The 14845-nt window shown below is 44.6% G+C and overlaps 1 protein-coding gene across 5 annotated transcripts; it reads right to left on the bottom strand.

The window, feature by feature from the left end:
• Nucleotides 1–857: 857 nt before the first annotated feature.
• Nucleotides 858–14835, bottom strand: LOC310701471 (uncharacterized protein). Of its 5 annotated transcripts, none has more exons than XM_083492394.1 (10): nucleotides 14345–14835; nucleotides 11870–12004; nucleotides 11291–11417; nucleotides 10512–10592; nucleotides 9547–9617; nucleotides 7516–7642; nucleotides 6157–6237; nucleotides 5482–5562; nucleotides 4380–4457; nucleotides 858–3910 (listed from the first exon to the last, which is right to left on the bottom strand). In XM_083492394.1, exons 2-10 carry the CDS (start codon nucleotides 11921–11923, stop codon nucleotides 2880–2882), a joined length of 1731 nt encoding a protein of 576 aa, XP_083348520.1. In that variant the 5' UTR covers nucleotides 11924–12004; nucleotides 14345–14835; the 3' UTR covers nucleotides 858–2879. The 5 variants fall into 5 exon arrangements, with proteins under 5 accessions (XP_083348520.1, XP_083348519.1, XP_083348521.1 ...); XM_083492393.1 differs by having other exon boundaries at nucleotides 14159–14383; XM_083492395.1 differs by lacking the exon at nucleotides 14345–14835 and adding an exon at nucleotides 14159–14315 and having other exon boundaries at nucleotides 11879–12004.
• Between the last annotated feature and the right edge of the window lie 10 nt (nucleotides 14836–14845).

Below are 14845 nucleotides of genomic sequence, written 5' to 3'. Positions count from 1 at the left end.
CAGACTTCTTACTCGTGAGAATTTCTTACTCCTCCTTACTCCATTACTTCTTACTCCATGTATTTGTATGCTTCCTTTCCATGATTAAACCAAGCTCAAGGCGGCTTACAGAAACAATCACATAATTCACACCAACAGTTCTAAAAACATAACAAACTTTAGTAGTCACAAACAATAAATGAAAACATCTGAATGAATATACAATAAAATTGGAACAATCCTGCATGATAAGGTCTAGCAACAAAAAAATCACAAAAACGTAACATCAAATGATAGCCGAATTAAAGCCTCTCATATATTAAAGATAGAAATAATTGTGGGGGGGGGGGACCTAGCTAATACTATGTTAACTTTAAAACCAGTTCAACACATCTTAAGACCTGGACGTGCTCAGTTGGCGGAGCATGAGACTCTTAATCTCAGGGTCATTGGTGTGACCCCATATCGGGCAAAAGATTCCAGCACTGCAGGGGGTTGGACTAGATGACCCTCAGGGTCTCTTCCAACTGTATGATTTTATGAAACACCTGGGAGAATGGAGCTGTTTCAAAGGGGTGCTGGAATAAAAGGGTGGGCTGGGCTGGCCCTGCCTGGGAGAGACAAGCATATACTGGATGTTCCCCACTCCTGATGTAGTGTAAGGTGTTCATATACCTTCCACATGCCATACATTCATACGTTTTCCCCATGTTGGAGAGAGAGAGAGATTGAAAAAAATATTCTTTCTTGTTGCAGAGTTAGCACATTGGTATCAAGCACATTAAAACTTGGCTAGATTTTACATCTGCCCTCATCCACCTTCAAACAATTGTTCCCCATGAAAATACTTAGGCTAGAATAAATCTCAGACACGTAGCTTTGAAAAGTGAATTTTACTTGCAGAGGTTCAGAAGCTGCAACAAACAAGTCTCCGTCCATTGGAAGTAAAAGTAAGGAAGAAAAGGTTCCAAGCAATTTAAAAGCAAAATAAATAAGTTATATTACAAAACGAATTAAGTTTAATTTAATGTAACAAAAATTACATTAACAAAGATACTGGATGTAGATTTTTCTTGAGCTGGGAACCATGCTGGCTACTGGCGTCTTCCAGGAAGACAAGAGCGAAAGAGAGAGGGAGGAAGAAGCAAAGGCTGCTAGGAGTTGCTCCCATGTTAACGAGCTGATTTCTGGCCCCGGTTAACACTTTCATGCACACAGTCAGTAACTGTATATTGCCAAAATAAATATAAAAATTGTCCAGTAGCACCTTAGAGACCAGCTAAGTAGTTCTGGGTATAAGCTTTCGTGTGCATGAACACTTCTTCAGATATGAAGTATATTGCCAGTTTCTCTTCTCTGACAAGCAGATGTGTACATGCAAAGAACATACAAACATAGCATGTTAAGTCCCTCCCCCTCAAGAGTCCCATCTTGACCCAAAGCTCCTCACATGTAAAGGTTTGCTCAGTATGTCAGCTGTCTGATGGGGCAATAAACTGGTTCCACAATTCCACTCAGGACATGTTCACAAATGTAGTGATATCTCACCCCAATGTGTTTCGTGCATGCCAGGAATTAATTGGTCCTTGACAGCTTTGTACTGCTGACCTGTATCATCTGGATAGGTTCACATTTACTCAGTCCAAGGTCTGCAGTCTCAGGGCCATGGGTTTGAGCCACACATTAAGCAAAAGATTCCTGCTTTGCCGGGGGTTGGGCTAGATGACCCTCAGGATCCCTTCCAACCCTACAATTTTATGGTTCTATGAAAGCTTACTACTCTAGACAAGTTCCTTAAAGAGGCGGCAGCAGCGGCTGGAGGACTCCCAAGGAGAGAGGAGAGGAGAGGAGACTGATGGAACACCCCGCAAGGGAGGGTGGTTGAAAAAGGGTGAGAGTCTGCCAACTCTGCAGGCAAGGAGTGACCTAACTGGGCTCCGGAGCCCCACAGGGGTGCTGTAGAAAGGTAGTTGGTCAAGGGAGCCGTTGACCCAAAAAGGTTGAAAACCTCCAACCTACGTGTTGCCTGAGCCCCATAACCTGATGCTGCAGAGAGACGTTTGGACAAAAAGATTTACTTTCTCATACAGAGTTAGCACAATTGCCAATTGGTACCAAGCACATAGCTACGCGGGTAGCGCTGTGGGTTAAACCACAGAGCCTAGGACTTGCTGATCAGAAGGTCGGCGGTTCGAATCCCCGCGACGGGGTGAGCTCCGGTTGCTTGGTCCCTGCTCCTGCCAACCTAGCAGTTTGAAAGCACATCAAAGTGCAAGTAGATAAATAGGTACCACTACGGCGGGAATGTAAACGGCGTTTCCGTGCGCTGATCTGGGTCGCCAGAAGCGGCTTAGTCATGCTGGCCACATGACCCAGAAGCTGTACGCCGGCTCCCTCGGCCAGTAAAGCGAGATGAGCACCGCAACCCCAGAATTGGTCACAACTGGACCTAACAGTCAGGGGTCCCTTTACCTTTACCTTACCAAGCACATAAAAATGTGGTTAGATTCTATATCTGCCCTCATTCGCCTTTAAACAAACGTTCCCCATGAAAACAGCTGGGCTAGTTTCAGAAATTACAGCAAACAAGTCTCCATCCGTTGGCGGTAAAAGCAACGAAGAAAAGGTTCCAAACTGTTTGAAAAGAAAAGAAGTTGGTTTCGTTATAAAAAAGGAACCGTGTAGTCTTTGTGTTAGCAAAGACGGGAACTGTAGAAAACTCTTGTAGAAAGATTCATTCATGTGGTTTTCAGGAAGTCGGAGAGAAAGAGAGAGAGGGAAAAAGAATGGCTGCTGGGAGCGGTTAACTAGAGCTCATTTCTGGCTCAGGTTAATGCTTTCATGCATAAAAGGACGAGTCAGTAACTGTATACTAGAAGGCATTTTGACATTCCATAAATTTACACGGTTTCTCGCATGTGGATTATTTGATGTTCGGAAAGGTTCCACCCAGCACACTGCTTCTCCCTTGTGTGGACTCTTTGATGTAAAGTAAGGCTACTGCTCCCACGAAAGACGTTTCCACAGTCTGTGCAGATATATCTTTCCTCCGCTTTGTGGATTCTTTGATGTTTGGCAAGGGTTCCGCCATCCCGGAAGCTCTTTCCGCAGTTCAAGCATTTATATGGTTTCTCCCCTGTGTGGATTCGTTTATGTATACAAAGGGTCCAGCTCGCCCGGAAGCTCTTTCCGCACTCCATGCATTTATATGGTTTCTCCCCTGTGTGGATTCTTTGATGTTTGGCAAGGGTTCCTCTCATATCAAAGCTCTTCCCACACTCCAGACATTTATACTGCTTCTCTCCTGTGCGGGTTCTCTGATGTTCAGTAAAGGTTATGCTATCATGGAGGCCCTTTCCACAGTCCACCTGTCCGGAGTTACAGTGTTTCTCCCCTTTATGGATTATCTGATGGGAAATAAGATGTCCAAGTTGACTGAAACTCTTTCCACACTCCATGCATTTATATGGCTTCTCCCCTGTATGGGTTCTTTGATGGGCAATAAGGCTTCCTCTTTGGCTGAAGCTCTTTCCGCACTCCATGCATTTATACGGTTTCTCTCCTGTGTGGGTTCTTCCATGTGCAGTAAGGGAACTGCTTGTACTGAAGCTCTTCCCACACTCTGTGCATTTGTACGGTTTCTCTCCTGTGTGACTTCTGCTATGTGTATTTAACTGTGATCTATACTGGAATATTTTCTCACACACCGGACACGTAATATTCTTATTATCTTTACAGTCTTCTGGAGGGGTCAGGAGTTCATGGACCTCAACCCTCTGGGAAGCAGATTGCCTCTTCTGCCTAGGCTTTGATCGGTTCGCCTTGTGCCTTTCTCTTTGATTTCCAAACATTTCTTTCCCCATATCACGTGTGGTTGTTTCTGCCAACGCTATATATGGCGCCTGGTAATTCTCATTGTCCTGTCCATCACCTGCATGAGGAGGGGGCAGACAGAAAATGAAGATCAGGTAAAAAGCGCAAATCACTCTGAGTTTCTCCCTCAGTCATCAAACCACTCCATCTGCTCTAACCATTGAACCACCCCATCCCTCCCCAACCACTTTCACTATTACCAAACCAACGCCATCCATTGCCAAAAACAAATCTCTCCCTCTCAATCATCAAACCACTCCAACAATCAAACCATTCCACTCATTACTTCTGCCATCACCAAAACAGCCTATCCATCACCAAAACAGCCAATTCCAACCCCAATTCCATACCAAAGCAACTATATATAAGCAACATCCATCCATCACCAAACCAGCTCCAGCCACTCTACACAGAATGTACTACAAAAACACCAGGAGAAGATGAAACTACTCATGGGAGTTCCAATTCAGCAACATCTGGGAGACCACAGGGTTTCTCTCATCCATCTTCTATATCCAACGACTTACCTGTCCTTTTCTTCTGAACCAACAACTCTTCTTTTTCTTCAAACCAGGTGAGGTCTAATTGGGACACCAGAGGCCCTTCTTAATGGGATAAGAAGAAAGCAAAAACTGTTATTGATGCCACCTGTGACTGCAAAAGGTCAAAGAAAATCCGAATCATGTATTCTCTTTTCAGCCCTCCATCCCATCTGCCAGGCTTCAGGGAATCGGATCCCTCCCCCGGTGGCAGTAATCAAGCAGATCAAACGAAAAGAGTGCTCTTACCAGATAAGTTCTTTAATAATCACAGCGAGAGACAAGAAATGCATATCATGCTAAAAAATGGTGTTGCTCCCAGTAAAGGTTTACCCCTTCTGTCCCCATCTACATCACTCCTACATTGGGTAATCTGAGCTTGTTGCCATTGTGCTTTCTGTTCCATCACTTTCCAAGTCCATCTTTTAGGGGAAGGGGTGCATGGCATCAGAAATGATGTCCACGGACTGAATCTGCCAGCTGTCTCCTGTCCTCATCCAGTATTTCCCAGCTTTCCCCCTCTGGACTATGCCCCTCTGCAAACTAAATCAATACAGTCCTCCTGCCCTTGGGAAGGTTCAGGAAAAGGGGGTGGCTCACACCATTCTTCCTCAGTCCAATCCCTGACACCATCTCAACCACCCAGATACTTGAAAGAAAACAAGCATAGAGGAGAGCAATGCACAGACCTTAAAACAGGCATAGGCAAACTCGGCCCTCCAGATGTTTTGGGACTACAACTCCCATCATCCCTAGCTAACAGGACCAGCGGTCATAGATGATGGGAATTGTAGTCTCAAAACATTTCAAGGGCTGAGTTTGGGAGGGGTGCCTGCCCTAAAACATCCGTCTGGGGTCACCAAAGCGATTCGACCATCATCCATTACTCCACCAGTCACTCCCACCATTGCCAAAGCTCTCCATCCATCAACAACCCTCTCAATCGTCAAACTCCACCCATGACCAGCCATTCCATCCACTCTGCTTAGAATGCCAGGAGATGACGAAACCACTCATGGGAGTTGCATTACTGCAACAAGTAGAAGACCATAGAGTTTCCCCCATCCCTGCTCTATATCCAAGGACTTACCTGCCACTTCCTTCTGGAACAGCAGTTCTTCCTTTTCTTCAGGCCAGGAGATGAGGTCTGATTGGAGCATCAGAAGCCCTTCTTGATGGGATTAAAAAAGAAGCAAAAATCGTTATTGATGGCCCCTGTGAGTGCAGAAGTTTATAGAAAATCCAAACCTCTTTTCCATACCTCCATTCCAACCCAAAGGACCAGATCTTTGAAACGGGACAGGAATGAGAGGGGGGGGGAGCACTAGATGGACTTAGAAACATCAGTCTGGTGTCACCACAGCAACTCCATCTCCATCTATCATTGCGCCAGCCACTCCCACAATCACCAAACCACTCCATCTACCAACAAAGCAACCATAGCCATCCACCACTGACCCCAACCACATCACCAAAGCAACTATGGATATAGCAACATCCATCTATCTCCAAACCAACGCCATTTATCGCCAATTGCTCCATCCACACTGTCATGGATTCTTCAGTCGAGATTGCTGCATTGCAGTTGGTTGGACTAGATGACCCTCAGGGTCCCTTCCAACTTGACAATTCTTTGATTCTACGTAGAATTTACTACAAAAACACCAGGAGACGACAAAACCACCCATGGGGATTCTAATTTAGCAACCTCCGAAAAGCCACAGGTTTCCCCGCCCTCCATCTTCTTCTCTACCCAAGGACCCACCTGCCTCTCTTTTCTGGCCCAACCACTCTTCCTTTTCTTCAAGCCAGGAGATGAGGTCCGAATGGGGCATCAGTGGCCCTTCTTCATGGAATAAAAAGAAAGAAAGCAAAAAGCGTTATTGGTGGCACCCAGGACTGCAAAGGTTTGCAGAAAATCCAAACCATGTACAGAAAATGAACTGGTCAAGTCAGTAATGATACACTGGACAAAGGATCTGGGACGTAATATTCAGATGGCAGATTGGGAAAGGTTATGGAAAACAGACCTGAAATTCACGGCATGTTGTACTTGGAAAGAAAACTATATGAAAATGATGTACCACTGGTATTTGACTCCTACCAAGCTGGCAAAAATGTATAGGACAAGTACAAACATCTGCTGGAAATGTAAAGAAAATGTGGCAGTGGACTGCAAGGGAGATTATATATAATGAAATGAAAAAAATATTTTAAATAACTTTTGTTAAAAAACCAGAAGCTTTTCTATTAGGAATTACAGGTACCAACATCCCAAAGGACCAGAAAAGACTCTTTGTGTATGGAACAACAGCCACCCGGATGCTGCTAGCTCAGAGATGGAAAGAAGACAAGGAATGGCAAACCAAGCTGACTGAATTGCAAAGCTGACTGGAAAATTCAGGAACCAAGAGGACAAAAGCTTTTCAAAAGAATGGGAAAAGTTTATAAGCTAGCTAAGAGACCACTTTAAGCAGATGGAAACATTGGCAGGATTCTGATTTCACTTGTTGTTTAACAATTACCATGGATAATATGGATTGATATATATGGATTTTTATAACTTTGCATTGGAAAAAATATAGTATTATTACTATTATTATTAAATCCAAACCATGCTCCCTGCAGCGTGTTTATGTTTTTACTCTGCTGACTATACATTGGGAGTCTGCTCCGAATCAATACGAGCAGAATCAATGACCAAATGTCTGGGTGAAAACTCAAGGGGAAAATCTTCTTTAGCCGAAAATGACCTCAGTAGGCACCTAAGCTGGGTGGCGCCTGTCTAATTTTGGCAGCTAGCACAGTAATAAATTATTATTATTGCGAGAAGCAAAGCTACAGGGAACCAGGCAGAGGGCCTTCTCGGTAGTGGCGCCCGCCCTGTGGAACGCCCTCCCATCAGATGTCAATGCGATAAATAACTACCTGACATTTAGAAGACATCTGAAGGCAGCCCTGTGATATTTTACTGTATTTTTGGTTTCTATGGAAGCCGCCCAGAGTGGCTGGGGAAACCCAGCCAGATGGGCGGGGTACAAATAATAGCCAGAACTGACCATGGACTTCCTATATGGAGAGAACGATAAGGAATTCAAGAAGGTGAGTGCAGAGGGATCTTTACCCAGAGAGGCCAAGTTTCTGTAATTCTCCAGCATGACATCTTTGTAGAGTTCTTGTTGGCCTGAATTCAGCAAAGCCCACTCGATCCTGGTGAAGTACACAGCCACCTCCTCAAAGGACACCAAACTCTGAAAAAAGGAGGAAATATCCATAATTCTGATGGTACTTTATAATAATTTCCCCCCAAAAAAAGAAAAAGAAAAGAGAAAGAGAGAGAAATATTCAAGGAAGGGAAGTAAAAGATACCGCAATGAGAACCCACCTCCAGAACCGCCCCACAGTGAGTCTTTATGTACACCAGGGGTGTCAACAAAAGAGGTTTAAAGACTCTCTCAAAGCAAATCTTAAAAAAGGAGTATAAACACTGACAAATAGGAAACATTGGCCTGCGAGCACTTCATTTTTATTTTTATTAATTTTTATTGATACAGCAAGAAAAAAGAAAAAACACAAATACCAAATTACACACAGGAATAACCATAGACACATTATTTTCTTAACAAACAATAAAACACATATTGGTCTTAACACTAAAGACCCAACCTCCCATCTATTCCATATTTTGATTTCATATGAAGAAGAAGAAGAATAAGAGTTTGGACTTGATATCCCGCCTTTCACTCCCCTTCAGGAGTCTCAAAGCGGCTAACATTCTCCTTTCCCTTCCTCCCCCACAACAAACACTCTGTGAGGTGAGTGGGGCTGAGAGACTTCACAGAAGTGTGACTGGCCCAAGGTCACCCAGCAGCTGCATGTGGAGGAGCGGAGACACGAACCCGGTTTCCCAGATTACGTGACTACCGCTCTTAACCACTATTACTTATTGCCAAACACATTTTATCATAATGAAACTTTTTCTTAATATATCTGATTCCTTGCAACTATTACTGAAGTTCCTTGAATGCTGCAACAGAATTTAAACTACTATATTTATTTTTCAAATATTCTTTGAAAACCTCCCATTTTGAAACAAATTCCTGTTTTGATTTATTCTTTATTTTTTCTGATAGACCGTCTAATTCGGCATATTCTGTCAGCTTTTGGATCCAGTCTTGTATAGAGGGGATTTCATTACTCTTCCATTTTGCCTGCGAGCGCTTCAATTGGAGAACAGCCTTTACCAAAAGAGTCATGGGCTTTGAAGATGCTCAGACTCAGGACAAAAGGGAGAAACGTGCTAAGAGGGCTTGGAAAACCCTCACCACAGGTTTGTGCCCAGCTAGAATGTTTCCTTGCTGCTTTTTTCCTTGCCTGCTGCTTTTTTTCCTTGCCTGGACGGAGGATAAGAACAGTGTGTGCAAAAAGCACGAGGGTCTGTGGTGACTGGGAGTGGCCGTCGAGACCATATAACACTGGTCCTGAAAGACCTACAATGGCTCCCAGTACATTTCCGAGCACAATTCAAAGTATTGGTGCTGACCTTTAAAGCCCTAAATGTCCTCGGCTCAGTATACCTGAAGGAGCATCTCCACCCCCATCATTCAACCCCAGACACTGAGGTCCAGCTCCGAGGGCTTCCTGGCGGTTCCCTCACTGCGAAAAGTGAGGTTACAGGGAACCAGGCAGAGGGCCTTCTCGGTAGTGGCTCCCGCCCTGTGGAACGCCCTCCCATCAGATGTCAAGGAAATAAACAACTATTTGACTTTTAGAAGACATCTGAAGGGAGCGCTGTTTAGGGAATTTTTAATGTTTGATGTTTTAGTGTGCTCTTAATATTCTGTTGGGAGCTGCCCAGAGTGGCTGGCGATACCCAGTCAGATGGGCAGGGTATAAATAATAAATTATTATTATTATTAAAACCATGCCTGCAAACAGACAAAGCAGGGCTCAAAGTAGGCGCCAGTCAGCTCCTCAGCTTCACTAGGGGGATCCCAATAAGAGGGGAGGGCTCACCGTCTGTGCCCCTGCTGTATGGAGTTATGTTTCTACTCTATTTCTACCATGCTGAGAGAATTTTATATGCTGCCTCAGAAAACACTAACCAATTAAACAAACGAAGAAGCCACAGGAGGAGACCTCCAGACCCAATTACCTGAGCTGAAGGGAGGGCCATTCCTTCCACTTCATCCCAAAGAGGAGAGGACCTGCCGCATTTTTGACTACCTGCAAAAGTGGCATGGAAAAGGTAGCAGGATAAAACATTTTGTTTTTTCCCTTCACAATGTACGTAGAAGGAAGGTGGCATGGGTTTGCTCAACTACTTCTTCAAGCTGGTTCTTGAACTGACTAGAAGCAGCTTGTCCATTTTTCAAGCTCCTGAGGAAGGGATGTTTTGCTTTGAAGCACATCTGAGTTCTTTGTTAAGTCGTTTTGGGTCCTTTTTATGAGCAAAGCAGATAATAAATATAAATAGTTATGACTGAGCAACCACAGAGCAGCTCAGTGCTTGGAACGAACAAGATTGTTGTATGTTGGATAAAGGTAAAGGTAAAGGTAAAGGGACCCCTGACCATTAGGTCCAGTTGTGGCCGACTCCAGGGTTGCGGTGCTCATCTCGCTTTATTGGCCGAAGGAGCTGGCATACAGCTTCCGGATCATGTGGCCAGCATGACTAAGCCGCTTCTGGCGAACCAGAGCAGCCCACGGAAACGCCGTTTACCTTCCCGCCGGAGCGGTACCTATTTATCTACTTGCACTCTGATGTGCTTTCGAACTGCTAGGTTGGCAGGAGCAGGGACCAAGCAACGGGAGCTCACCCCGTCGCGGGGATTCGAACCGCCGACCTTCTGATTGGCAAGCCCTAGGCTCTGTGGTTTAACCCACAGCGCCACCCACGTCCCAAAAAGACTGGCCTCGGATATGTGATTGTAAAACTCTAATTTGAAAAAAACAAATAATTAAATTAACGGGAAACCAAAAAACCTCACAACAGGGATCACGACTGGGAAGCGTTGCTGTTGTGCTCACAGCTCATGGCCTGCCCACAGGGATCTGCTTAGCCACCTCGAGAACAGGAAGCTGGGCTCGATGCACTTCCTGAGTTCTTCAGGCACCCACCTGCTTCTTTCTTCTGGACAAACTCCTCTTCCTCTTCTTCCAACCAGGAGATGAGGCGAGGTTGAGGAAACAGAGGCCCTTCTTTGAGGGAAAAGCAGAAGATACATCATTGTTAGAGGTATGTTTTTCGTGGCTCTTTATTTTGAACCTGCTAATAAAAACAAGAATTGATGCTTTTGAATTCTGGTGCTGGAGGAGACTCTTGAGAGTCCCATGGACTGCAAGATCAAACCTCTCCATTCTTAAGGAAATCAGCCCTGAGTGCTCACTGGAAGGGCAGATCCTGGAGCTGAGGCTCCAATACTTTGGCCACCTCATGAGAAGAGAAGACTCCCTGGAAAAGACCCTGATGTTGGGAAAGATGGAGGGCACAAGGAGAAGGGGACGACAGAGGACGAGGTGGTTGGATAGTGTTCTCGAAGCTACTAACATGAGTTTGACCAAACTGTGGGAGGCTGTGGAAGACAGGGGTGCCTGGCGTGCTCTGGACCATGGGGTCACGAAGAGTCAGACATGACTAAACAACAACAAATAAAAACATTTTTGTTTACGTCACCTTTTCCAGGCAAATAAGACTGTTGTCATGTGTTTCAGTCTGGTTTTTAGGGCAGTGTTGGTTTTAATCATTTTTGGAATGTTTAAATAGTTTTTTTTAGATATGTTCCTGATAATTTTATTGCTTTATTATTTCTGTAAACTGCTTTGAGGTTCTTTAACGTTTTAAGTGGTCAGTGGGTTTGGGGAAACACATACACATCTCTCAGCCAAAGGATGCTTACCCAGAGAAGACAATTCCTCATAATTCTCCAGCAGGACTTCCCTGTAGAGAGCCTTCTGAGCTGGACCCAGGAGTGCCCACTCTTCCTGGGTGAAATATACTGCCACCTCCTCAAAAGACACCAGAACCTGGAAGAAAATGGAAGGCAGTTCCTATCACTCACACAAAACTGTGTGATGTAACATAAGCAGTCAAGTACAACACCTCCTGTTTCTTCCCTGTATGAATTCTTTAATGCAAGGTAAAGGAGCAACTGCCACTGAAGCTCTTTCCACAATCAAAACATTTGTAAGGTTTCTCCCCTGCATGAATTCAGTAAGGGCACTGCTGCAACGGAAGCTCTTTCCACACTCCCAGCATTTATAAGGTTCGTCCCCTCTGTGAGTTTGTTGATGTCTAGTAAGTAGGCTGTTGCGAGTGAAGCTCTTTGCACATTCATAACATTTATAAGGTTTGTCCCCTGTGTGCACTCTTTGATGTGAAGTAAGAGTTGAGCGATAACCAAATCTACTTCCACACACTGTACATTCATACTTTTTCTCCTCTCTGTGAATTTGATTTTCACCACCCTGAGACGTACTTGATTTACCCTCTGGTTTCTGCTTTCGCCTCCCCTCTTGCCTGCTGCCTCCATCTTGAAGCCTCAGCTTCCTTTGCTCCGCCTGCTCTTTGGATTCTTTTGGTGACACTTCTGCCAGCATCCCTTCAACATCTCCTGATGGAATAAAAAGGCAAACCGATAAAATGCTGAAGGAGCGTCTTCACCCCTATCATTCAGCCTGGACACTGAGATCCGAGGGTCTTCTGACGGTTGTCTCACTGTACAAAGTGAAGTTACAGAAAACCAAGCAGAGGGCCTTCTTGGTAGTGGCACCCGCCCTGTGGAACGCCCTCCCATCAGATGTCAAGGAGATAAATAAGGCCTCAGTAATACTGGACTTTAATGTGGACCTGAAGTTGGTTGTTTCTCTATTCTTTTTTACCACTTTTGCCAGGAATGCTCTTGCAGAAACTGCTGTACTTAACAGAAACATAATTTTTTCCCCTTGCAAGCGTAGCAGTTAGCAAAAGAAAAGTGCAGAAAAGAGAGGATATTAAACAGCAGCCCTTGATGCAAGCGACTCCAAAATTTTGGTTTGGAGTGACAAACATTCATATACAGAACTTTAAGCTTTTGTTTTGCTTTGTTTTAGAGTGCCTTTGATTTTTGTATCATATTGTAGATTGCTTTGAGTGACTAAATGTAACTAATAATAATAATAAACACCTGCCACTTTGGGATTAAGCGTTGTATAAATCTTTTAAAGGCAGAAAATTGCAAACAGTACAGAGGAGGCCTTTTGTTTTTGGTCCCCCGTGCGTAGTTGGAGCGCATATAAATGCTCCCTGCCCCGTTCCCCGTGTCAGTGATTGCGCATCAACTGAATGCACCTAAGAGGGTCACTGCCTGTACCATGGACCAATGCTTTACTCTGAACTATATTATAAGTAAACGTACTAAGAACATGAAGAATAATTGAAAGAGATGTCAAATTGCCAACATCAACTGCAGAGTTCTGCTCTTTATACAAGAACACAGAAATGAAGCTCAGAGTAGGCTTAAACGACAGTAAGACTAATGTTTTTGGAACGTTGTGAGGAGTGAAGCAAGGCTGCATTCTGCCTTCCACTCATTTCCACTTCTATATTAATCATTTGGTGCCATGTTTAGGCGATGCAAACTCCCCGTGTCCAGTAATTAGGAACAGAAAGAACTCAATCTTGATGTATGCCGGTGATTTAGTATTCCGCTCACTTTTCTGATCAGGCCTCAAAAATAACCTGGAGGTGTTCAGCATATAGTGTAATCAAGAAAGCCTGCCGATTAATTAACATAAGGCCGAGATTATGATTTTCTGGCCAACAAGAGTATAAATGGTGCTTAGATCAGCCAGCTACAGAACAAACTTGCTCATTTAGGTACCTGGATATACAGTGGAACCTCAGGTTAAGTACTTAATTCGTTCCGGAGGTTTGTTCTTAACCTGAAACTGTTCTTAACCTGAAGCACCACTTTAGCAAATGGGGCCTCCCGCTGCCACGCCACCGGAGCACGATTTCTGTTCTCATCCGGAAGTAAAGTTCTTAACCCGAGGTACTATTTCTGGGTTAGCGGAGTCTGTAACCTGAAGTGTCTGTATCCTGAAGTGTATGTAACCCGAGGTACCACTGTACCCTTTATTGAAAGGAGGTGAAAGTCAAAGCACAGAAAACTATTGTGGCACAGAAAACTGAAATGCAGTTGTGGCATGAATATATCTTAAATGTACAGCTCTGGTCTTTTATGGCAAGTGTGCAAGTAATGGGGCTGGATATGTCTTGGCCCCAGTCAAGAGTGCTAAGACTGTCAAATTAGCAGTCAAGAGAAAAGGACGTTCTGTGGCAGCCCTTCAACTTGTCTAGGAAAGGAAACTTACAATTTAAGTCAAAATAAAAAAAATCCTTCCAGTAGCACCTTAAAGACCAACTAAGTTAGTTCTTGGTATGAGCTTTCGTGTGCATGCACACTTCTTCAGATACACTGAAACAGAAGTTGCCAGATCCTTCTATATAGAAGGATCTATATACTTCTTCTGATACACTGAAGAATGCACACTTCTTCAGATACGCACACTTCTTCAGATACACTGAAACAGAAGTTGCCAGATCCTGGCATCCTGGATCTATATCGAAGGATCTGGCAACTTCTGTTTCAGTGTATCTGAAGAAGTGTGCATGCACATGAAAGCTCATACCAAGAACTAACTTAGTTGGTCTTTAAGGTGCTACTGGAAGGAATTTCTTTTATTTTGACTATGGCAGACCAACACGGCTACCTATCTGTAATTACAATTTAAGGATGATCCATTCAAAGTCTCCCACTTCCCCTCCCAGGAGATGAAGACCTTTCCCCGTCGCCCCTTAGTTCCCCCCAGGAGGGACGGGGCTCCATCCCTTTTGCGCCTCTTCCTCCTGGCATCCCTCTCCCTCTCGCCCCCCAATTCCGCCCCTTGACCTGGCGACTCCCCCCAGTTACCCGCCTCCAGCGCCTCTGCGAGGACGGACAGACGCAGCCGCGCCAAGCAGCTGCCCCCACTTCCACCGGAACAGGAAGCGAAAGCTCCTCCTCTCCCGCCAGCCTTCCGTTCCGCTCTAGGAACGGCAGCCCTGTCGCTGCTGTTAACCGCTTCGGAGCCTCTTGGTTGCTCCGTGCAGAGAGCGAGCAGAGGCTCCCACTTGTTCTCTTGGACTCCGAAGCAACAAAAGGGTAAAAATAATGTTTAGAAATAAAACTTCGTATTCCAAAAAACACATCGCCTATTTTTTATGTGTTGAGGTGTGTGTGCACATCTGAAGGCAATCCTGTTTAGGAAAGTTTTTAATTTTGATGTTTTATCGTGTTTTTAATATTCTGTTGGGGAAAACCCAGCCAGATGGGCGGGGTATAAATAAAGGATGATGATGATGATGGTGATGATGATGATGATGATGATGCTGCTGCACGGCTCCAGCCAGCAGAGGGCAGGTGCAGAGACTG

Source organism: Podarcis liolepis, assembly GCF_965112155.1.
Source record: "Podarcis liolepis genome assembly, chromosome: 2".
In the NCBI taxonomy this organism is placed as follows: Eukaryota; Metazoa; Chordata; class Lepidosauria; order Squamata; family Lacertidae; genus Podarcis; species Podarcis liolepis.
Note: the sequence above shows the minus strand (reverse complement) of the source record. Positions and strands in the feature narration are given on the sequence as shown.